At 38.4% G+C, this 25687-nt stretch overlaps 1 protein-coding gene across 5 annotated transcripts in view; it reads left to right on the top strand.

The window, feature by feature from the left end:
• The window catches only part of ccdc88c (coiled-coil domain containing 88C), a 76516-nt gene that overhangs the window by 20021 nt on the left and 30808 nt on the right, over nt 1–25687 (top strand). For all 5 annotated transcript variants that reach the window (XR_013294165.1, XR_013294176.1, XR_013294171.1 and 2 more), the window contains exons 4-17: nt 10031–10100; nt 11710–11768; nt 12400–12483; nt 14608–14751; nt 14872–15092; nt 15162–15243; nt 16663–16821; nt 17114–17260; nt 19501–19651; nt 19723–19904; nt 21237–21374; nt 21553–21837; nt 24633–25430; nt 25539–25666. Coding sequence is in view for 2 of the 5 variants with exons in the window: in XM_077565912.1 (XP_077422038.1) it covers nt 10031–10100; nt 11710–11768; nt 12400–12483; nt 14608–14751; nt 14872–15092; nt 15162–15243; nt 16663–16821; nt 17114–17260; nt 19501–19651; nt 19723–19904; nt 21237–21374; nt 21553–21837; nt 24633–25430; nt 25539–25666 (2648 nt within the window). In the remaining 3 variants the exon portion in view is untranslated. The remainder of the gene's footprint in view (nt 1–10030; nt 10101–11709; nt 11769–12399; nt 12484–14607; nt 14752–14871; nt 15093–15161; nt 15244–16662; nt 16822–17113; nt 17261–19500; nt 19652–19722; nt 19905–21236; nt 21375–21552; nt 21838–24632; nt 25431–25538; nt 25667–25687) is intronic.

Genomic DNA, 25687 nt, shown 5'->3' with positions numbered 1-25687 from the left:
TCCCGAATTTTGTGTGACCATGTTAAATGTTGCACCTTGACACCCTGGTCCACTTGGGGACATAACGTTATTCACTTTTTATGCAATTCACTTTAGATAGTATAGTACTACATAATCCATGTTTCAAATATTGTTTAAGATTTTATTTAGATGCAGAAAAATAGTTTAATCCCATTTGGAATAGTAATTCTAGAATTTTCAAGTTTTTATTTTCCAATTTAGGGTACAGTGGAGTATTTTGGTCATAGTTTCTCTAATGCTTCGGATAGAAAGATCATCTTGGACTTAATTTGAAGGTTACAAATGTGGGAAGTTTTTAATATACATTTGAGGCAGTGAGATGTATAATAAATTGTTTTAAATGGATTTGTTTTGATGGTAATTTGTCAGGCGGAGAGACTTTTTCTTTTTTCTTTTTTATCTTTTAGGTTATGTTGAGGGTGGTATTTGAGAATTGAAATACAGGAAGCACATGATTATTTTCCTGCTAGTTCTCCCATTTGTCAGGATACACCATTCAGAATTTTAGAGTTTTATGACTATTTATGCAGTTGCTGTACCTTGTCATTTGCAATTACACAATTTCGCCAGAAGCTTTTTCCCAAAAGGTGTTTTTTTGGCCCCTGTGACCAAACGGCACCGAGTTGGTTGTGGTCCCTATCAACTTGTGATGGCCCAAGGTATGAGATAACAGGAAATCATAGTAAAAAAAATAAAAATGACAAAAAACATGCTGCGGAGTGGACCTGGCTCCCGCCCGGCCTACCAGCACATGGAGAAGAGATGAGGCAGTTTTTGATAGAAAAACAGAGCGCCAAATACATGAATTAATAATTTGACCCACGCCTAGTCATTAGACCACCCATACTTAATGCATCACAACTAATGGTGTGGGTCCGTGTGTCTTTCTGTCTGAACATTCTGTACACACACTTTTGAAGTGGGTTATTCTGCACAGTCTGGGGTTAATTGGGTGGGTGGGTGATCTCTACGGTCAGATACTCCGTTTTGAAAACACATACACAAATGCACACCTAGTTATTATTATAGTTTTGGAATTTTCATTTTATTTAGTTTTTATTTGGTTTTGAGTTTAATTTTATTTATTTTTTTACTCTTTCACTGCCACTGACGTTTAAAGATGTCAAGTAAAAACCTACGGAGGGCTGCCAATGACGTCAAAAGACGTCATCCAATTTTTTTTTTTTTTTTTTGGAAACGGGTGGGGGGAAGCCTTCCGCATCTGTGGTGAAAGTTTCAATTAGGTCTGTTGTGCCTAAGGACTATTTTTGGACCCTAGAGGGCAGCGATGACTGTCTTTTGACAGGATCGGGTGGGCGTCAGTAGAGGCGGAGCTAGAGCGTCGAGCAGGAGATCAGAATGGAAAACAAAGGAAAAATGGCGACCGGTTGCGAGGAGCTCACGCCCGAGCCGTTTTTTTCAAAGACCAAAAGCATCAACCAACGCTAAAAGAGCACATTATTGACAACGATGATCATCATCGATGATGCTGATGAGGGTGATGACTCCGTGGATGGAAAGCATTGACGCGGCAGTAGGAGACATGGGGGGGGGGGGGGGGGGGGGTGTGCTAGATCGCTTTGGAGGAAGTGGTGCCCGTTTGCAAAGCAGCTCTACACTTACAAGACGAAAGGCATCGACCAACGCTAAAAGAGCACATTGATGACGACGATGATCATCATCGATGATGATGATGGTGAATCCGAACTTGACGGCGAAATTGGAACCGCTGACGCGGCGGCTATGACGGCGTCATAAACGCGCAGCACAACCGAGCACGCACAGGCGGACGTTCGATCGGACGACGAAGAGTGCCCCGAGTCCAATGCATATTCATCGGAGGAGTGTGTACAGTCTGCTACTTGCTATTTATTCCCCGGAAAAAAAGGCGGTAAAGAAAGTGTAACGTTTGCACGCGAAACGGACAAAGTGAAAGTAAACTGTTGTGCTAGTCCAGCGGCGTCTCCTTGCACGCAGGAGAGCGTTACAAAAAGAAAAACTGTATTTGAAACATCCACATAATTGTAAGTAGTACCACAGTTGCACACATTTGTAAATAGTTTGCGAAATTGTTTGGTCAAATTGTTACACTGTTGAATAGAAATAAACGTATTTTGCAATCAAAAAACACTTTTTCATTGTTGGTGAAAGCGTTTTACAGAAGTAAAGCACTATTTAGGTGTTTGTGGCATCATTCATGGACAAAAAGAAGTGTAGAATTCACTGGAGTGCATGAAATAACATCGTTTCACAAAAAGCTCTTTTTCTCCGTTTTTTGTTTCAAAACAGAATTTCGGTGAAAGCAACCATTTTCTATTGTTGATTACTGAAGAACGGAATAAGGTAGAAACAAACTTTTTTTTCTGATGAAAGACGAGAGTCCAATCTTTCATTTGGTAGTATGTGTGTTTCCATAGTCAAAACACAACATTTTCTGTGGACCTTGAAAGATCAGTCAAAATGCTTAAATCGGCTGGCACTGGGAACAACCCGTTTCTGAAAACATCTGGCAGTGAAAGAGTTAATGTACTTAGTTTTAATACATTTTCAGGGTGGTTCTGTTAGTTTTTAATAGTTTTAGTTACTTAATAATGTCTTAGTTTTAGTTTAGCTTTAGTTAGTTTCAGTATTAATTTTTTTTATTTTGTGTGTATTACTTGTGCGCAGAGGTGGCAAATCCAGATCCAGAAAGTAAAAACCCTGCCACAGTTTGGCTTTAGCCATTGATGCTAGCTAGCTAGCTCCCTAGCAGGTAAACTAGCTAGCTAGCTAGCACCCTGGGGTTAAAGCTAAACTGTGACAGGGTTTTTACTTTCTGGACCTGGATTTGTCACCTGTGCTTGTGCGCCAAATTTTATAAACACTATGGTAAAATGAGAAAAGTAACTAATTTCTTACCTAGCGTTGCATTTCGTTGTTGCCTCGGAGCAACGTCATTTGAAGGTGCTTTTCTATTGGCTGCTGCTAGACGACGTCACTTCTGTGTGACACTCTCAAACGTCCTTATTCCGGTTAAATAAATATAATTAAAATCACATTTAAAATCATGTCCTACGGCTAATGCATTAAATTAATTACCAAAGACTAAAACAAAGGACATTTTGCTATAGTTAGTTTTAGTTAGTTTCGTAAACATAAAATGTAGTTTCACAATTAGTTTTCGTTTTTCAAAAATAATTTCGTTTGTATTTTATTTCGTTAACGAAATTGTTTTTGTGAACGCATGTGTGTGAATGGAAGTAGGTATCTCTCACCTCTCCCTGTTCCCTTTTGTGTGAAGCACTGTAACAAGATAACACCGGCTGTAGAGACTAACACCCCCCCCAGCTGCTCCAAAGACCATCTAACACACTGATCATGTTTACACACATTCAAAAACAAATAGCGTGGTCATATTTGAGTGTACTGACAGTATCATAGTACGCATTGCTGCCTTTCGAGCTTCTGCTGTTCCTAAGCTCGAATAAATTTAAGGGTTGCGTCATGCCCGCACCTTCACCCTTCTTGGTTACTCTGGAAACTGTAACAAAGGGCTGAGAGTCTATGGGATGTTTTCAACTCCATTCCTCTGGCCTGCTTTGCACAGGGCTGTGAAAAAGTATTTTCCACCGCCTAATTTTTTTTTTTTTGCATGTTTATTTCACGTTACATATCATCAATACAATTTTAATATCTCATAAAACTAACCCAAGTAAATACAAAATTATATTTGTAAAGGATGCTTTTATTTTGAATGGGAAAAACTTAAACCTACCTGAGCCTGTGTGAAAAAGTAATTGCCACTTGGAACTAGTAATTACTTGCACTACCTACCCTTAGCAGCAAGAACTGAAATTAAGCGTTTACGTCACAGAATTGTTTGCTATGCCGTATAAGAGGATTATTCCAAATTTACTGCTCATTTACTGCAGCATCTCAATGGGATATTTTTTTTTGAGCCATTCAGAAGTGAAATCAGCTAAAATATTTTCTGCTAGACAGCATAATTCATTGTTTAAGTAATCATTATTATTTTTACATCAGGTGTAAAAAAGTTTAATCTTTTTCTTGTCAGTCCACAAAACAAAATGAAAGTTCTGACAATTTTTTGGGGGGGAGCTTTGTTTTTCTTTGTGTATTTTTATTTTTATTTTCAGTTTTTTTTGTTTGTTTTTTTCTGTTTTACTGAATATATTTTTTTATTTTATTACTGTAAATACTGTAATACAGAAGCTGGTAATTAAAAAGTAATTTCTTTCTTTTTTAAAATTTATTTTTTTATTTTTTTACCTCTGAACTCCAAGTGACTTCTTGCAGACTCGCTGATGGCGGACACTTTCCCGCATATATCCAACGTACCTTCCTTACCTTTAGTAAGCTAACAGTTTCTACAGAAGTGTATTGCATGTGGGAAAGTGCAACAAGTCACTTGGAGTTCAGCGGTTAAAAAAAAAAACCCTCAGAAAAACAGAAGCTGGTGCTGTGTTTTTTTGAATAATTTCCCCCGTTTTTCTGAATATTTTTTTCCCTATGTTTCTGAGTAATCTTTCCTCCTGTTTTTCTGAATATTTTTTCCCCGTTTTTCTGAATAATTCTTATGACAGAAAAAAAAGTGCAGTAAAACAGAAAAAAAATCATAAAAGAAACAGAAAAAAAATCACAAAAAAACAAAGCACCCCCCCCAAAATAGTCAGAAAAACAGAGTTTTTTTTTTCAAGTGAATTCAATATGCTTCCGTAAGAGGGTCATTAAGTTGTTTCTTGCCAAAGTAGTATTCTTTTTGTCAGCTGTGGTGTTGGCGCTATTTGCCCAGAATATTTCTTAAAGTTGAGTCATGGACTTGACCTTAATTTCTTTGGATGTTATTATTTTTTTTATTATTATTATTTTTTTTTGCGGTTGTCCCACTTGTCCTGTGAAGGTTCACTACTGTTCCCAGTCTTCTACATTTGTGGATAATGGCTGTGAGTTATTGTGGTCTGCTTGAGTCCAAAAGCCTTGGAAATGGCTTTATCACCTTTTGTCATTTTTTTTCTGATGTATTGTTCAATTTCTTTGGATCATGGCATGATGCGTTAAAGCTCTTGTTCCCTTTGTCTGACAGGTACCATTTTCCGTATGACCCCCCAACAAATTTGGCGGTAATTAGGCATAGGTGTGGCGGATGGATATAATTGGAAGGAGGACATTTGCGGCTGTCCTCTCTCGTTGCTGTTGTGGTCAAACATGTAACAGTTCCCCTAGCAGATGGTGATGAGAAGTTGTTGGAAGTTGTTCCACTGTTGGGCCTTGTGGGTGGCACTTGTGGGTTCAGGTTTCCTGGTGAGGCCCTTGTGAGTACAGTGGAACCCTGATTGAATGAACCCAGAACCAACAGACCCCCGGATTCAACAGTTTCTACTTTCCACTCCACTCAAAACACCTTTAACTCATTGACTTGCAGCCATTTTCACTGAAGCAACCCCCTTCACTCCCGGATGTTGTACTGGATTTTGACTGATTTTGCAACGCCCACAGAATATTGTGTTCTATTGCTAGAAAAAACTTGGAACCTACCAAAAGAAAGATTAGAGTCTCTTCTTTCATCAAGAAAAAAAGGTATATTTGTATCTGTTTCCGTTTTGCAGCAATTAGCTTTAGAATATAGCTAAGTTTCATCATTATTCACAAACCTGTTGAAAACACTGAGCAAAAAAGCTTTTCGATCTCTTTTACTCTGCTGCCACCAGCTGTTACTACAGTAATTTCTGGACTTCAAGCCTCTACTTTTTTCACTTGCATTCAACCCTGGTGGTCAACAAAGGTGTGGCTTATTCATCACAATGGGACGCACTATAAAGGAAGCGCAAAAGCGTCAGGCAGAGCAAAACAAACCAAGTGAGCCCAAATACAGTAGAAGAGACAGAACGAGAGTAAGACAATTTACACCCTCATTCTGGGAAATAAAGTAGCGGGAACCCGGTGCGGTAACATTAAAAACACCTGCGGCTTACAGTCGGGTGCGGCTTATGTGTAGTATTCCCCAAATTTTGTTAGCGCGGCCTATAGTCAGGTACGCCTTGTAGTTCAGAAATTACTGTATCATTGCTTTAAGCGACCTCTTCAGGTCAGAGACTGCATCAAAGCCTATATGCTCTAGCACAAAAAAATATTTTTTTAAAAACCCGTATAAATATGTTTTTTGGGAGTGCAGGACAAAGTATTAAAAAACATATTTTTACTTAATAATTTTAATTTATATATATGTTTTTGGGAGCAAATGAGTTAAGTAGCTGTTTAAAACTTGTTAGTTCCAATTTTCCATGCGGCACGTAAACTTGAGTATTTTTAAGGCTACAAAACAAGTACAAAATAAATAATTTTGTCCTGTACAGTGTGTTTGTAGACCACGAAAAAAAGGAATAAATACTTTTTTTTTTTTAATTGTCAAAAGTATTGTGAAACCTTAGCGGCTTTGTTAACATCAGATCGCCTGGTAGTTGCCACCAACATATTGATCTCGGATTAGATATATAAACCCAGTGTTAGTGCTGCATGGATTAGAGTTCTGTGTATTTGTGTGTCTGTGTGCGTGTGCACATGGATGTTGTGTGTATAAATAGGTCATTGTTGCATCATATATTGGCCTCCTGTCAATTTTAAGTGTCAGATATTAACTGTGGTTTTTGCTGCAGGACATCATCAATGCAATCGCAGAATGCTCTAGAAAGGCCACTGCATTTATATTTATTGCATTGTTTTTGCTTTATGTGTGTATAACGGAAAATTACAAATGCATCGATCAGAAGGATGAATCTGGATTTGTTCAATGAGCAATTCAGTAAATGATTGAGATTGCATTCAAATGTTGTATTTTTGTAACTGCATATACTGAGATTCCAACCTCTGCAAATTTGATGAGTATTTTTCCCCTCATAGACAGTATTTAATACACTTCAAAAGATAGTTAATCGTACTATTTCTGTCTATAATAATTTCCTTTTTTGAATCAGATAAAGCAACCGAGAACAGTTTCTCACTAACAATGCCAACATGAAGGAAATTTACTGTTTCGTGTCTTGCCCAAGGACATTCGATAATGGATTTGAACCACCGATCCTTTAGTCAGGGGATGCTCCATCCGCACTACCAATTGAGTCACATCTGCTCTATCTGTCTATTCTGATCTCATTATTGTAACCTGATTCTTTGCAACATTTATGGTAAACAGGACCATAAAATGGGGAAAATGGATTAGAAATGTTAATCCTTGTTTATGCTTTATTTTACGTGCAATATTGTGCAAAAGAGTCACTACAACACAATAAGCAATAAGTAATGTGATAAAAAAAAAAAGTACTGTATGTGTGGGGACTGGTGACTTGTTGTAACTTACAATGAACAAAATGGCCTGGAGTCCATGAATTGCTTCATGTTCCAAATGCCAATTGCTCAGAATTTGAAAAAAGAAATGTAGAGTTCCTATCACCAACGTGTTCCTCCAATATGAAACACTAATACCACCTAGTGGCAGAAAATTAGCTCAACACAAATCTATGTCTCAATGTTTCCATCCATCCATTTTCTGAACCGCTTATTCCTCACACTCCTTTTAACCATAACTTTATGAATTACATACTATATATTACTGTATCACGAATTAAATGATGCAACCACATTTGTATTTGGTAATCATATTTGTCCACTTTAATGTGAACAAGAGTATAAAAACTTGAAAACTACTTTTGCTTAATCTCGAGTTTATTTCCAGTGATCTGTTCTCATACTTTTCAGTGAATTGCTTCTTGATTTCCGTTAATGACCACCTGATTTATTTTTAAATGCATGTCATGAACATCAGGTGGGGACTGGTACAATACAGGCTGTGCTGGTCTGACTCTGAAGTAAGCATGCCAAGCTCAAATTGCTGTGTTGAGTTGTGTATGTTGAAGTTTAAATTTTAGCTCAACCTCCAAGACCAGCTGGTGATCAGTTGACATGTTTTATTCACATGATAGAGAAGGATTCGACTATCGAGTTACCTCCTGATCTTAAGGACAGTGAAATTGTAGCTGCAAGTATTGTGCTACCTCTGAGCCTTCACCGCATTTTGTCTCGATTGAAACAGTGGTTGTAAGCTGATGCCATCGTAGACTTATTTCAAAATACTGTCCAAGCAATGACACTCATCATACGATGCATTTTTTTTTAACAATGATTGTCTTTGTTGACAAGACTTGAATTGTTGCACATCTGCAATTTCCAACGAAGAGTGTTTTTAGTGTGTGTATGTTATTCCCAGACAACCTTTCCTTGGTGACACTGACTTCCCTCCTTCTCCCAAAACACACAGGCACACAGGACAGCACACACACTTTGTTTTGTGTGCTCCCAAGTGTCCTTCCTCTAAACCAGACTGTATATATAAATACAGATAGTCTGTATGATCCTAGTCCACCTTCATTTATAAAGACATGCTTTGGTAGATGAATAGCGTGTTTTGACACAGTGTCTGTGCCTCAGATACTAATTTGTTAATTGTTCCATTCCACCATTCAAACACTTATACACGCACACATAACGACCATTACGGCTCCCCTGTTTGTGTGTGTGTGTTAGTCATGTGACGTTTGCAAAATGGGCCTTGATGCATTGTGATGCCATTTTCAGTCAACAGCAAGTGGCAAAAAGTCTGCCTTCAGTGATGGATAAAACTGGGTTGATTTTGCTGATTAATTATATTCCATAAATGCAAAATTAATCAGAATACTTATTTAGACTAGAAGGGAACGTAGAACATAATTTAGGGCCGGGTGATATGGACAATAATTCCTATCTTTATATTCTTGCCGGATATCATGATAACGATACAATAAAGATATTGCTACTAAGGCTTTAGAGTAAACTAGAGCTGCGGGCAGCTATAAAGGGCCGGGATTGGTGCATATTTTTCCACGCTAGGGGGCGCTAAATGTTGTCATGTTGTTATGGCAACTTCATAATCTAACATTTTTCGCCCTACTCGGGCCCTAACTATGCGTTCTTTTTAAAGAGTATGGAAAACATCAATTCAAATGGAAAACTATACTTGACTGACTGTCATCTATATTAAAAGGAACCCGACTGTCATGACAAGTTTGATCTATATTATTAATTTGGTTGTTACTAACATAACTATAACATTCATTTTTCAGAAATCATTTCCAGTTTAATACGTTTTGTAGAAACTTTATTTGGGCGTACTCCGCCATTGTTATTTACGTCACAACGCATTCAGTGCGTAGTGACGTAGAATGGCAGGCAATGTGAAACGCCTTTAAAGAAAGCAAGGTAAGTCTCCGTTGCATTCCTAAAGGGACGATCAAAACTCTTGAATGTGTCTTGTGAATGACGAGAGCACGGCGTGGGGGGAGGGTCACCTGATCGCATGTTGTTTCTTTAGGAACGCTATGAGGATTGCCTTGCTGTCTCTATAGGCATTTAACATTGCTCGGCAGAGAGCCAGTGGCCATTCTACATCACTACGCACTGAATGCGAAGTTGTGACGTAAATAACAATGGCGGCGTACGTCCAAATAAAGTTTCTACAGAATGTATTCAGCTGGAAATGATTTTTAAAAAATGAATCTCATAGTTATGTTAGCAACAACCAAATAACTAATATAGTGCAAACTTTTCATTACAGTCGGGGTTCCTTTTAAAAAGTTGGCAATAAATACAAACAAATTAGATTCACATTGTATCCTAAAAAAATATTCAAAAAACATTGATAAACATTAAATTTGGGAAAAAACACACACAGCACAGGCAACATCGCTAGTTAATTTTAGCTTTGTGTTTTATACAGAGTGCTACACTCACCTGTTGCGTACTTAGTTGTCCTAATGTACTTATATTTTGAAATATTTTTGGGGATTTTGGGGGGTTGGGGAGATGCACAGAAGCATAACATTGTCAGCATTCTATTCCAATTCCAAATATTTTCTTCACAAAACTAGTTCAATAATTATTATTTTTTTTTAACTTTCTTTATGGGCCTTCTCTGTTACAGGATACCCTTCAGCAGTTAATAGTGATGCCTCTTCCAAACATTCTCTCCATTGCTAAGGATCCCTTGTCAGGTAACACACATGCACACACACCACTCATCATTTTCAGGTATGCATTATTTTGTTACATCCAAACGGATTCAAATCGTTTTTTTGTTTCATGCCCAGTAGTCTACATATATGAGTTGTATACTTGTTGATTATTATGTTACAATAAAGCTTTTCCTTGAAGTTTTAGATAGTGTAAGATATGATGATGATGGGTGGCCTCTATTATAAGAAGATGCATATTGTATGATGCACGCCTAGACTAGAGTAGTTTTCACTACTAGGCTGGACACAAAGGTGGTTGTGTTATTTTTATTTATGTCCCTTTAGGGCAAGACAGTTTCAACACACCATGTTTTTGACTGGCTAATAAAATTAAAATGAAAGTGAGAATACTATTTAACTTGTCAGACTTGTCATGTTTTTTATTTATTTTTTAATGATCTTAGTGGTCTTGCATTGGTCTTGGTCTTGTCTTGGTCTCGACTCCCAAAAGTCTTGGCCTTTCTTGTCTTGGTGAGTTGCAAGTTCTGGTCTCGGGCATGTCTTGGTCTCGGATAATGTGGTCTTGAGCACAAAACTAGCCGCTAAGCAAAGCGCAAACTCTTTTAACTCATTCACTACCAGCTATTTTCAACCCCCTTCGCTCCCGGGTGTTTTACTGGATTTTGACTGATTTTGCAAGGCCCACAGAATATTGTGTTCTATTGCTACAAAACATGGAACCTACCAAAATAAATATTAGTCTCTTCTTTAATCAGGGAAAAAAGGTATATTTGTATCTGTTTCCGTTTTGCAGCAACACTGGCAAAAAGAGCTTGTTGCAACATGGCCCTGGCTGGTCTCTTATACTCTGCTGACTGTTTTTGTAACAACTACCATTGACCTCTACAGGTATTTAACTCGTTCAAACGTTTTTTTTGGTTTGAATGAGTTAAATATGCCGGTCTTGACCACCTCTACATCTGTTCCCAAAAGTGTACACAAACAGTTTGAGGTTCACATTTCACAAACTTTTTACACATATACCACCAACACTATACAAAGCTCACCAAGTAACACCAAAATGGCCAACATTAAAATACAGGAGCACTGTGGCCCAAGTGTTCATCAAAAATTCCTAAAAGTACATTTAATATTTTTTTTGTAAGTAAGCCATTTAAAGTGCAGTTTGAACATTAGCACTGTGCTCAAATATTGAAAAATTAAGCATTAAGCCTATTCGGACCTGTTAATGTGGAACCTTGGTTAGACTGTGAGAATATGAAATTTAGCGCCTGCTATTTGGGATTAAATTGTTATCTTATAGATCACATTGTACACACCAATGGTGTGTGCAATGTGTTTGCGTGAACAAACAATTTGATGTTTGCAATTTGGGATTTTAGTAAATTAAGCCCTTTTATCATGCTGTCGTGATAGAAAAGGAACATGGAGGATTGCATCACAGTGGCAGTAACAAGTTTAACAGTGTGTCAAAAAGTGTTCTGTTGATTGAAGTACGTAACACCGTTGTTTTCATTCCCCACAAACTGCTGCTTTAATTCAAAGTGAACTGTGATGTAAACTGTTTTCCAAAAGTCAGAAGTGCTGTGAGAAAGTAAAGCTTTGTGTTGTCCACCCCACCCCCCAGCAAAGAGCATGGAGGAGCTGAAAAGAATTTTACTGTTGATACTTGGCTGTGCTGTCCAGGTAACACACACACACACACACACGCACACACACACACACACACACACACACACACACACACACATGCCTCTGTTTAGTTTTTCATGTCTGAGCAAAGCTGATTGCTGACGCTGCTAAACAGCAACTATGGGATCAAATACTTTTTGCTACACTGAAGAATCATGAAATGAAACAAGACAACATTTTGGTCAAATGTAAAACACAGTTTCTTTTATTTATTTATTTTTATTTTTTTACTTTTCCAGTTAGTGGCATCCTAATGCAGACCTTTCGTTTCGCTCACTAAACACTCCTCATTGTCTTTATTCAGTCCACTGTTGCTTTGTTACTGTCCTTCTACACTTCAAACCCTTTCCCTATTTTTTCCATTACCTGGTCTAGTCTGACTGGTTTCAGGAAAAAGGAAGGCTGTGAGAACAGGAAGACAGGTTGGGCTTTCTTGGCCATGTACAAATGAAGCTGATATGATGAATAGCTCTTGCTCAACAGCTAAATAAACAACCCAATATTTTACATGTACAATATTATTTCCCTTAGGTTTCCATTTTCTCCTGACAACAGACTATAAACAGCTTGCAATGAAATATCTTTATTTCAAATGATTGAATTGTTTGTGTTAATCATTCATCAGTGTGAGCGTAAGGAGGAGATGATCGAAAGGATCAAACTGCTGGACATTGAGACCCAGGCCGCCATCGTCTCTCACATCCAGGAGGTCAGTGAAGAACAATGCATATTTTTTAAATGAACATCCTGAACTTTGTGTTGCATAGAAAGTAGCGCTGGCACAAATGATTATTTTGCTAGTTTGCTAGTCACCGATAGTGGTTGCAATTAGTTGACTAATCGTATCATATGTGAATCTTATATATCCATCATTAGTACAGGTCGGAATCTTTGACTGTCTCACGATTTGATTCAATTCCGATTTTTGGGTCTGCGATTCGATTCAGAATTGAATTGATCTTCAACGATTTTTGATTCAAAATAATTTGATTGACAATGATTTCTGCTTCAATTTATAGATGTGCAAATAATCGTCATGATCTACTCCAGTCTGACTCGCTAATGCTAATGCTAATTAGCACGCTACTCGCGGCACTTTTATCACTCAAAGGAACGGCTATTCATACAAAATGCTCCAGGAATGTATACAGAGAAGCGTCTTAACATTACTCACCGGCATATGCTCTTCCTACACTGCAAAAATCAACTTTTATTGAAATAACTTTATTGTGACTTTTTTCTTCTACTCTCTATTGTGGCTACAACTTAAGTGTATCAGAACGCGCGGAACCACACTGCCCTTAAGTGGCTAAATCCTGTACAACATACGCTCCCAATAAAGGCACACACAAACAAGGGCAAGACAGTATAAAATAATTGAAATAAAATCGATTTTGGATCGTATTAAATGAGAATCGTGATTCTTATGAGAATCGATTTTTGGCACACCCCTAATTTTTTTATACGCCCTTATTTTCTGACTCTTTTGCTAACATCGGGTTACCATTACACTGAATTAGCCATAGTGCTTCATTGCTACATCACGGATGACGTGGATTACCACTACTACGCATGTACACCACAAACAGGCAGATGGCCAGCTGGAGCAGTTAGTTTCGAAAGTAAAACAAAGTGGCAGTCAACTATTATTGGGGGCGTCAGTGGTAGAGTGGTTGTCTCCCAAACCAGGTGTTGTGGGTTCGATCCCCAGCCCTTGTGACCATGTGAAAGTGTCGTTGAGCAAGATACTGAACCCACAACTACTCCTGCTGCGGTGACATCATCAGTCGATGAATGTGAAGTCATTGTGCAGCGCTATGAGTGCATTAACAGGTGGAAAAGCGCTATACAAGTGAAAGACCATTTACTATTAAAATAATTTCTGGTGATTTTGTTTGTGGATGTAGTCGTGACTATAGTCGACTGATCTGAGCAAACCTAATATAAATTATGTAAAATTTACAGGTAGCAACAGATGAGACCGTTACCAAACTTGTCTTCGGTTTAGGATGTGCAGCATGTAGTTTGCATGCCATCTACACTGATAAAAAATGTATTTATTTATTTATTTAATTACTTGGGGGGAAAAAAGTGTTTTTTTTTCACTCTGAAACTTCAAGTATATTTTACCAGTTTATATATATATATATATATATATATATATATATATATCTTTTTTTATTATTATTATTATTTTTTTTTTTTTTTTAAAGCTACTCAAGATTTGAGGAATGAATCCACAACCTTAGGTGGGGAGACAGCCACTCTACCACCTGAGCCATGCCGGTCCTGCTGTGTGTTAGTATATTGATGGCGTCAGGTGGAATCCTTGTACCTCCAAGACCAGTTTGCAGTATAGTGGCAAACAGCAGGAGTGGCTTGTCTCAGGTGGTAGAGTGGCTGTCTTCCCACCTAAAGGTCATGAGTTTGTTCCTCAATGCTTGAGTAACTTCTAAAAAAATTAAAAAAAAAAACTGGTCAAATGTTCTCAAACTCTTCTTGTAAAATGTATTTAGAATTTCTGAGTGAAAAAACTTTATTCGGGTTTTCAAGTAAATATTACTTCTTTTTTTTACAGTGTAATTTTTGCTCTTAAGAATTAAAAACTGTGTATTTACAGTGCATGTGTTTGAAAGGAGGATAACAAGTGAACCATTAAGTGCACTTGGCTATTTGCTTGTTTGCTTGAATAGTACCCTAATCCTTTAGTTTCCTTGTTGAGTTAATTTGGAGCGGCAATATATCAGAAACACCTCTCAAGTACAATGCAGTGCAGTTCTACAACAGCCGTATAATGAGTAAATAGTACAAGTCTCTCTTTCTGTGTTTGCAGGTAACCCACAACCAGCAGAATGTTCTTGACCTTTCACGGCTGGAGGAAGGAGCAGGGCTTGCACAGGAAGAGCTAGAACCATTGTCACGCAGCATGGCTACATCGCTACAGCAACTGATAGCGCAAAGAGACAATGCCAGTGAGGTAACAAAAAAATCAATCAATCAAAACTAGTTAACACGTTCCTTACATTTACAATATTACATTGAGGAAAAATTAACATTTCATGAGATTGTCTCATGACATCTGATGGCAATCCTTTAGGTCATTGTGGATCTCACCCAGGAGAGGGACTACTTGTCCAGCCTGCATCCCCAGGAAAAACAAATAGGTAGCCCAGGGCAAGTGAATACCTCTGGAGGTGTGGTAGTGAATAACGGAGGATCAGCTTTAACTGTGGCCAACCTTACTAAAGAAGAGAAGCAGCATATTTCTGTAGAGCTTGCTGACACCAAGGCCAAGCTTCGCAGATATAGACAAGAGTTGTGAGTCCACTGAGGCTTGATCTCCCATGAGGCAGTAGGCACACGATAAATGTCACATTCTATGTGCAGGGAAGAGAAGACTGAGCAGTTGATGGATTCCAAACATGAGGTGGAGCATCTAGATCAGGAGCTTCAGAGACTTAAACAAGAGGTCAGCTTTTCTTTCATTAACACCTGTTCTATGTGCTTCATCATCATCAAATATTATTATTATTTTGTAAAGTCCACTAAGGTTGAACGTGAGTTGAATTTAGTAGATATTAATAATCATTGTTTCTAATCTTCTATATACACATATGCACATAATACACAAACATAATTTTTTTGTCTATGCTAAACGGTTAACAATCGCAATTAGCATTAGCATTGAATCAACTTGAATCACTTACTTATTGTACTTCTGTAAAATCACTTCAAAGTCCAACTTATGAAAAATGCAATTTGATCAAAATATTAAATGGTAAATGGAGTGCACTTAAATAGCGCTTTATCTTCATCATATCTTTACTAAGCCTTACGTATTCGCTTGTCTCATTCAAACATATCGAGTTTTCGAAACCTACACTGGCCGTAGATGAAGCATACCAACCACACGGAAAGGTTTTTCAAATAACTTACTTTATGCTCCAGGATCCCGCGCCGTCACCCTGATGTTTTTTCCCATTTTAAATCCATAAATGTGATGAGTACTCGCTTATTGTAGCTTCATACTTGATAATGCTACTAGCTAATGCTAATCTAGCTAATGATATTGCGAAGTGACTTCGTTTCTTTTTCTTTTTTTTGAGAGCTCAGTATTATTCATTCGGCAGCCTGCCCGAATCAACCATGTCATCCTCATCACTCTTTTTTTTTTTGGGTGAGTTCACTGTAGCTAATTGGGTCAATTTGGCTCGGTTATTGCACACTTTGGTGGTGTAAAACCGTAGTAATAGTCCTTATGGCAAATGCTGGATGGCTTAGCCTGGACGCTACTGGAGGAGTAAAAACAAAACAAAAACAATTTGGAGGAGTGAGTCTTGCTCTATGTTTAACATTGATAGTAGATACCGCCTTGTCTTGTTGCTGACACACGTAGGTAGGGCCACCATCTTACGTGTGTTTGGCTCCAATAAATTCATGAGAACTCTTTTATTTCTTTAGCAATTTTGACACTGAATGTTTTGTTACAAACATCAGACATGTAGCGATGCTAATTTTCTCCCTTTTCAGTCTAAAGAGACCACAAACAAACCCTAGTAAGCATCTTAGAAGTGTTTTGGTCAGCAACAAGTGTCCGTGCGGAAACATGAAATATTGGTTCCGGCAACTTCCAGGTGCCTCAAATATGTTTTTAAAAATGATTAAAATTAGGATAAAATGGCCTCTTGGAGGTCATAATTGTTACACAATTAACCTGAATTGCTACTTTGGTCCCACCAAAAACTTTTATTGTGCGTACATTACAAGCTATTTGTCAGTCATGGCTAGCTTTGTTCACACTTGATAATATGACAAACATTACATCATCTAACTATTTGGCATAAATATGGTTGACATTATGTGTAAGTATTTTCTGTCTGTGATGCAGAACCAGACACTGTCTTGCGAAGCTCGCTCCGTACGAGTGTATCGGGATGAAGTCGACTCCTTGAGGGAGAAAGCGGCCCGGGTCGATCGACTAGAGACTGAGTTGATCCGGTGTAAAGAGAAGCTCAATGACGTTCACTTCTACAAGACCAGAGTGGAGGTATACAAAACTTCTACTCACATTTGTGCATCTATTGCTACTATACACACTTTATCATGCATGTTTACTATTGCAGAGCCTTTCATTTCTATTTCTGGTATCAATTTTGGCTTTGTATCTACAGTACACAGAACTTGTCTAATTGTCAGTGAAAAAATCTGAATCCTTCATATACAGTAACAGATTAAACCCCGTTTAACACACCTTTATGAAAAAAATATCTGAAGACCCAAAATACTATGTAGCTCAAAGGCCTTTTGTGTCATCTCTACTCAATGTGTATGGCTTTCAGGAGCTTCGTGAAGACAACCTGACACTTATGGAGACAAAAGTTTTGCTGGAGGAGCAACTATCAGTCTCGAGAGGGCGCTGTGAGAAAGTTCACGCTATGGAGAAGGACAATCTGCTACTACGAGCAAAAATACATGACTTGGAAATGGTAGGGCATCATAATATCCCATATACTTGCTGGTCTTAATACACTGTTAACTCATTCACATCCAGCCATTTTCACTGAAGCAACCCTCTTCGCTCCCGACCGTTTCACTGGATTTTGACTGATTTTGCAAGGCTCACAGAATATTGTGTTCTATTGCTATATATTGTCTCTTCTTTCATCAGGAAATTTTTTTTATTTTTTTTTTAATCTTTTTTCCTTTTGCAGCAATTAGCATTAGAAAATAGCTAGGTTTCATCATTATTCACAAATCTGTTTAAAACAGTGGGGTAAAGAGCTTTTTGCAACATGGGTCTGGTTGACATCTTATACTCTGCTGCCACCTGCTTTTTGTAATAACTACCATTGCTTTAAGCGACCTCTTCAGTTCAGAGACTGAGGCAAATTAGTTAAAGACAAATTAAAATGGTGCGTTAAAATTGGTCATTTCACACAATTGCTAACTGCAATTATCTAATAGCTGCCAAAAAATTAAAATGTGAATCAGCAAAATGTGTCATAGAATTATAATAATTTATATCTATTTACGTACAGTACACAGACCTGCCGCAACATTCAGATTACTTGCCATGTACAGCTCATGCTCTTGCTGGACTGTTCAAGACTAGTGTTGTGGGTAACGTGTTACATAAGTAACAGTAGCTGTAATATATTATATTTAGCCAGTAATTAGGTAATATAACAAGTTACTCAATATATTTTTGTAATATTATTACAGTTACTAACTCCTGTAATGCGTTACAACGTGGCCACAAGAAAAAACAATTGCCACAAGTTAAAACCCAATCTATTACAATGTTATAAACATGAGCTGCTAATTAAAGCAATCATCGGGTATCCCACAGAACCTCACTTATGACAGCATTGTTTTCTTTTGACACAATAATCACTCACTCAATCACTCATTCACTGTCATGGTTTCATGAAATAAAACGCCAAACATTTAAAATACTAGCAAAAAAAGTAAACCAAAAACTTAGTTTAGAACTGTGAAGAAGTAAGCGTCATTGTGTTTTTAGATAAGATTTGAATGAATATTGCATCACTTCCAGTATGAAGAATGATGATCATGATCATTCTGATTGACTGTTAGCATGCAAAATGCAAATCTGTTTGTCTTTGAGCCAAGAGAAGGCCAATGACATCACACTAAAACAAACTCCATTGGACAAACTACCGCACGCCACATTAAATAATTAGGCTACGTTCACACTACAGGGCATGCTGCCCAATTTGTATTTTTTCTTTTTTAATGTACTCGTTCGCATTGAGCACAAAGCACGACGTCGAGCGACGTACACACAAAGCACGACGTCATGTGACACCGGTTTGCAGAAGCACATATGGTACCGTCCTGCGTGGGGTCGGAGATCACCTTATTACATGGATTCATATGTAAATCCGTGTCTTATCAATCTCATATCCCCAGAGTAGGGAGGCAGGAGGAGGTAGAAATGTTTTGGGGAAATGAGGCGATGTACTGTATAGAGAGTTGGAGACGCTGCTGACGTCACTTCATTGCCATGCATAATAAAATGAACCTCATGCAAGGCTTAATTTCTATTATTGCCACAAATGTCAACTTTTGTGCAATTATATTTCATCTATCACTATTATTTGCTAGACGAATGACCAAGTTTACTTAAATACATAAAAAAAAATACATTGTGTTATTGTTACTGTTAAGAGGAACATCCACATGGCATTTGGCAATATAAGCTTATCTTTCACTTGTGTGTAAATTCATTTGAATATGGTGATAATTTAATTTATGGTGTACAACCTGGGATTATTTATTTACTGGACCAAATATCAGTTCAAATATCTGAAAAATACATCTAGATTACAAATATGAATGAAAGACAGTGATCAATATTTCATATTATACCCCATGCTATCTAGTTAAAGGTCCTCATTTCAAATTAACTTTACCAGCTATGGTTGCAAATTTTGCATTTTATTTTTAAAATCTCAAAATCATGATTAAATAAATAAACCCCAGATTTAATAAATAAATAAAACTAACTTAAAGTTGAGTAACTCATTACTTTACACAGCCGGTAATATTGTAAAGAAATGTAATACTTTCAAATGCAAGTAACTAGTAATATGAAATATATTACATTTTGGAAGTAACTTGCTCAACACTGTTCAAGACACAAGGGATCATAATAGTTGTTAGTATATCATGCTGTATGTGCAAATGTTTGTGATATTTGCAGGAGAGGGACAATGAGCGCCGTCGACTAGAGGAGTTGGTGGAGGAGAACATGCTTCTGGAGATTGGACAGAAACAGAGTATGAATGAATCAGCTCATCTGGGATGGGAACTGGAACAGCTTACCAAAAACCAAGACAATTCGAACTCAGAGAGTAAGACACTCACTAATTTTCCATGGCTGTTCTCCGCCAACTCTGATTTATAACATTTTGTTGTGCTGCAGCCCGAAAATCATTTGTCCACGAGCTCAATGAGTGTGTCGCCAGTCGCGTTTTGAAGCTGGAGAAAGAGAACAGGGAGCTGCAAACCTCTATTGAGAGACTAAAAGAGGAGAATCACCACCTTCAAGAAAAGCAGCTGCATACCCAAGAGCTGGACAGGGAAAACCAGGGTCTCAGTAAAAAGGTAAAAAAATACAAATGTAAAGTTTGAAATGTAAGCCATTGAAGACATTCCCAGAAAGGAATACAGTTGAATCCTGGGCAGTTGAACCCTGTGGCTGATAAGGTATGCGCATGCAAAAACAGGCGCAAACTTGACTGCTCATGTTAAAAGCTTACAAATGGGGGAATAAAAGGAACGAAAGAGATCGGCTACTCCGTTTTCATTTAGATTCTAGGTTTTTGTTTGACATTTGGGTAAAATATGATATTCTCAGGTCAACTTTTTTGTGTGTTGTGTATAAACTAGCGGTGCCAAAATTAGTGTGTTAATTTTGAGTTATTTAAAGGTGCATTGTGCAGTTTAAAAAGGTCATATTCAAGCCTTTTCTACATCGTGCATGTTCCACCAAGGCCCATGTCTTACTCTGACTGCATCTATCAGCTTTTATCTTCCCTTTTTATAGTAGAGTGTCCGGACCCACACACTCCACATTTTTTTGGGGGGGAGGGGCATAGTTTTTCTTTTACCTCATTTGAAGTCATGTCTTCACAGTCTGTCCCATTTGTCAACTGTGGCTGTCGCTTTAAGATCGTACACGTACTCGCACGCGCACCATGAACAAGCCTAAGACAGATGTTGCAGTTACGCTTTGGGCCAGAGGTGGCAGTCGCGAGTAAAAAAGTGACAAACTGCACAAAGATCCTTTAAAGTCCATTTAACGCCACCATTTTTTAAATCTGCGATTAATGCCCGCCCCTTAGTTGGAAAGTCTGTACTGGGGAAATTCCAGTCGTAAGGCACATGTCGCCCACGTCAAAATTTTGCAATAATACATTTAATAATAATGCATATATATTTTTGGAGACTGAGGTCAAGTTGTATTTTAGTTTTAAAAATGTGAAGTTCACAAGTTACTTCATGGTAAAGATTATATAGCTCTTAAAATGAAAAGCAAATGCACTGAGCTGTCACCAATGTCTTACAAGTGCAATTATGCCAACTAGTGGCAGAAAAATGACATCAACACAAATCAATATCACACTCTTTTTTTATAGTACTGTTTTAATTTTGACAAAATTTTATGAACTATTATGAAACAACTGTATCATGACTAAAAGATGCAGCCATATTTCTATTTGTTTAAAAAAAAATCCCAGTATGAAAACTTAAAAAAATAAAATAAAAATGTACTTAGAACAAATATAAAATTAATAATTAATTAATAATCATGAGTTAACTGTTGAAACCATGGGATTAATTAGGATAAAAAATTTCGATGGCCTGACACCCCTACTATAAACTAACCATTTACACTACTAAATCTCGCTCTTTCTCTCTCACTCTTACTCTCAGTTGGAGCGTCTCCAAGGCTTGTTGGACCAGGAGAAACTGACCAATCAAGACATGGAGTCCCTTGGAGAGGAATTATTGAAGGAAAAGCAAAATCTGGAAAAGGAAATGCATGCTCTAAGAGCAGACAAAGATAGACAGGTAAATTTTAGGAACACACTCAGGAGTTCAGTCCATCATGATGCAATTAAGAGCGCACACAGATGGGGCACAATCAAACTTTAATAAACGCAAAGTGCAGCTGAAAGGCTTATAGAATTACAGTGCTCTCGTACATTGCTAAAGACCTTCGTGATTTATTTCAATTTTTTTTAACTAGATTTCAGAATTGGAGAGTGAGAAGCAGCATCTTTTTGACGCTATGGTGTCACTTCGTGAGCGTGCTCAGTCTCACAGTGAATCAAGGGTCCGTGAGGTGGAGGCAGAAAATCGCCTCCTACACCAAGGCATTACTGATACCAGTGCTCGGGTCGCAAGTTTGGAAACTCAGTTCATGCTTTCCAAAGAAGAAGCAGACAGGCTGAGGGAGAGGGCAGAAAGATGCAATGAATTAGAGAGGGAGATGGCCAAGATGGAGCGAAACAGGGATGCGCTTAACAGAGAGGTAAGAGAATGTACGATGTTGTATTAGGGCCACATATATATTTTTTTTCTTTCAGAGGAAGGAGTAATATTCCAAGAAAAGAACTCTCAAGTTTGCCACTTAACAACGTGGCAAATATGCGAGGGAAAAAACTAACCACAAATACACGTAGCAGCTATAGTCTAACGTGTAGATTTTTTGGTGGTTAATGGAACGCTGTTTATAAAATTAAAATAAACTTTACTTGTCATACACGGCAGCAAAAGTAACACTTCCTGATCCCCTATCAGCTGACTTACACTAACCAATCAGAAATTAGCATACTTTAGGTAAATGACGGAGAGCCGCAGATTCGACACATCAACTTAGATACTTGTACCAAAAAATACTAAAATATATGAATGTGTAAATAATAATTCTGGAAACATAAATGTAGAAGTAAATATACATTTTAACAAATTAACTTAAATGCTTGATGCTCAGGGTGTGGACCTTCGCAAAGCGAGGCTTAACATCATATGGTTAAAGCAACACTAAGGAACCTTCAGTTTAAGTTGATTATGGCGCCGCCATATGGACAAAGTCAGTAATGTTATGCCTAAAGGAAGACAACTTTTCTCATGAGGACAAGCGCATTGCATCATTTTTGAGCTCACGACATTCAAATTGACTTCTGTCTTTGTAACGAATGGGTAAAGGAGGAAGTGACGTACAGTGAGGAAAATAAGTATTTCACCCCCTGGTGATTTTGTGAGTTTGACCCTTTACAAAGAAAGGAACGGTCTATAATTTTCATGGTAGGTTCATCTTAACAGTGAGAGACAGAATATTAAAAAAAATCCCAGGAAATCACATTATATTAATTTTAAACATTTATTTGTCTTTTATTGAGGAAAATAAGTATTTCACCCCCTAGCAAAACATGACTCAGTACTTGGTGGAGAAACCCTTGTTGGCAAGCACAGCGGTCAGACGTTTCTTGTAGTTGGTCACCAAGTTTGCGCAGATCCCAGGAGGGATTGTGGCCCACTCCTCTTTGCAGATCCTCTCCAAATCCTGAAGATTTCGAGGCTGTTGCTTGGCAACTCGAAGCTTCAGCTCCCTCCACAAGTTCTCTATAGGATTAAGGTCTGGAGACTGACTAGGCCACTCCATAACCTTAATGTGCTTCTTCTTGAGCCACTCCTTTGTTGCCTTTGCTGTATGTTTTGGGTCATTGTCATGCTGAAACACCCATCCACGACCCATTTTCAATATCCTGGCTGAGGGAAGGAGGTTCTCACCCAAGATTTCCCGGTACATGGCCCCATTCATCCTCCCCTCGATCCGGTGAAGTCGTCCTGTACCCTTAGCAGAGAAACAGCCCCAAAACATAATGTTTCCACCACCATGCTTGACGGTGGGGATGGTGTTCTTGGGGTCAAAGTCAGCTTTTTTCGCCCTCCAAACACGGCGAGTCGAGTTGATGCCAAAGAGCTCGATTTTAGTCTCATCTGACCACAGCACTTTCTCCCAAGCCTCCTCTGAATCATCCAGGTGCTCATTGGCAAACTTCAGACGGGCCTGTACATGTGCCTTCTTGAGCAGGGGGACCTTGCGGGCACTACAGGATTTCAATCCATTACGGCGTAGTGTGTTACCAATGGTCATCTTGGTGACTGTGGTCCCAGCTGCCTTGATATCATCAACAAGCTCCTGCCGTGTAGTTCTGGGTTGTTTCCTCACCTTTCTCATGATCCGGTTCACTCCACGAGGTGAGATCTTGCGTGGAGCACCAGACCGAGGGAGATTGATGGTCAATTGGTGTGTCTTCCATTTTCTAACTATCGCACCAACAGTTGACTCCTTTTCACCCAGCTGCTTGCTAATGGTCTTGTAGCCCATTCCAGCCTTGTGCAGGTCTATAATCTTGTCCCTGGGTCTGTGGGAGCCAGAATTCTTGCTGGTTGGTAGGGGGTGAAATACTTATTTTCCTCAATAAAAGACAAATAAATGTTTAAAATTAATATAATGTGATTTCCTGGGATTTTTTTTAATATTCTGTCTCTCACTGTTAAGATGAACCTACCATGAAAATTATAGACCGTTCCTTTCTTTGTAAAGGGTCAAACTCACAAAATCACCAGGGGGTGAAATACTTATTTTCCTCACTGTATACTATAAAGCACTCAGCACATTTGTAGTTTTGTGTGACAGTGTTTTTACCATCCTCCTCAAAGTTGTTTAGTGCTAGTAAAAATGATACCGACCCCTCAGGCCTTGACAAAGGTACCATTCAACCAGTATAAGTCCATGTTTCATCAGAAGAGTTGTGAAAATATTTTATTACGTTTGAAAAGTTCCTTAGTGCTAATTACTTTCTCCTAATTTTAAAACCCGACCGAAAAGTATTGGCACAAACATCTGAGCATGCTATGTGTATTTCTCGTAAGTTTGAGTTTTTTCCCCGCAAATCTGCCACTTTATAAACTCGCAAATTTGCCGCGTAAGTCGCAAATTTGCCATTTTATACAGTTGCAAATTTACATGTTTTTTTTCTTGCAAATCTGCTACTTTATAAAGTGGCTAATTTGCCACTTTATAAAGTCGCAAATCTGCCTCTTTATAAACTCAGAAATTTGCCACTTTATAAACTCGCAGATTTGCGATTTTATAAAAAGGCAGATTTGCAATTTTTTTTCCTCTAAATATTACCCCTCTCAAAAACAAAAAATATTTATACATGGCCCTAATACGCCGTCATAAGAATGAGCTTTATCGAAGACACGATTTCTCAATGAAAAAAAAGTGATTGACTTGAATGTTTTGGTCTTCAGGTGACATCTTTGCGCACTTGCAGTGAGCGGTCAGAGTTTCTCGAGAAGCAGGTGTCCTCCCTGGAGCAGGAGGTGCACAGATTGAAGCGAGAGACAGAGGAGGCTCAGCAAGGGCTTCAGGAACTCAAGAGACAGGAAGCCGAAAACTGCCTCCTAACAAGGGAAAACTTGGACCTCCGCTGCTCGGTGGAAAATCAGCGTACCTCATCCTCACTCCTCACAAAACAACAGGAAGAATATAAGGAGGTGCAGAAAGAGTTGCAAGAGCTGCAGAGGAGAATGGAGGAGGTTGGAGTGGAGTCACAAGGAGAGAGGAAGAGAGCAGAGAGGCTGGAAATGAATGTTGCCACTCTCAATCAAGAGAAGCATCGCTTAGAGCGCGATATGGAGAAGTTCAAAGAGGAAAGGGAAGACATGGAGAGAGAGAAGCGGGAAACTTTGAGTAAGCAGGAAGAGTTGAGGAAGGAAGTAAAAGATCTGAGTCAGGAGCAGAAAAGGAGAGAGGAAGGTGACAAGGAGAGAAGGAAGATTCTATTGGACCTGGAAGAATCCGAGAAGGGAAGGAAGCACCTGGAGAAAGAGAGTTGGAGGAACAGAATGCTACTGGAAGGTAAGGAGGCAGAGCTGGAAGAGAAGGCGAGTCACTTGCATGTAGTGGAGAAGGAGGCCGTAGATATGAGAAAAGAGCTTCATTTGCTCAAGGAGGTCACAGTCAAGGCCAAAGATTTGGAGAAGGAGAACAAGGAGCTGCACAAACAGGCGACCATTGACAAGCGAACGTTGGTTACACTAAGAGAAGTAAGACTGACATTACTATTTTAGTGATCCACTCATATACTGCACAAAAGAAGGGCATGTGTGGTTGTGAATAGGTTTGCAGTTAATTAAGTGTAACATTGTGTGTAGGAGTTGGTGTCAGAGAAATTGAAAGTCCAGCAGCACAGTGTCGAGTTGGAAAGACTCAATGAAGAACTGGAGAAGGTTGGACTCAACCGAGAAAGACTACTACAGCAGGAGCACATGCTCGAAGACAGGTAGCTTGAAATCACGTTCTC

Source organism: Vanacampus margaritifer, chromosome 1, assembly GCF_051991255.1.
Source record: "Vanacampus margaritifer isolate UIUO_Vmar chromosome 1, RoL_Vmar_1.0, whole genome shotgun sequence".
Classification (NCBI taxonomy): domain Eukaryota; kingdom Metazoa; phylum Chordata; class Actinopteri; order Syngnathiformes; family Syngnathidae; genus Vanacampus; species Vanacampus margaritifer.
The sequence above is the reverse complement of the archived record's forward strand: the minus strand, read 5'-3'. Positions and strand labels throughout refer to the sequence as shown.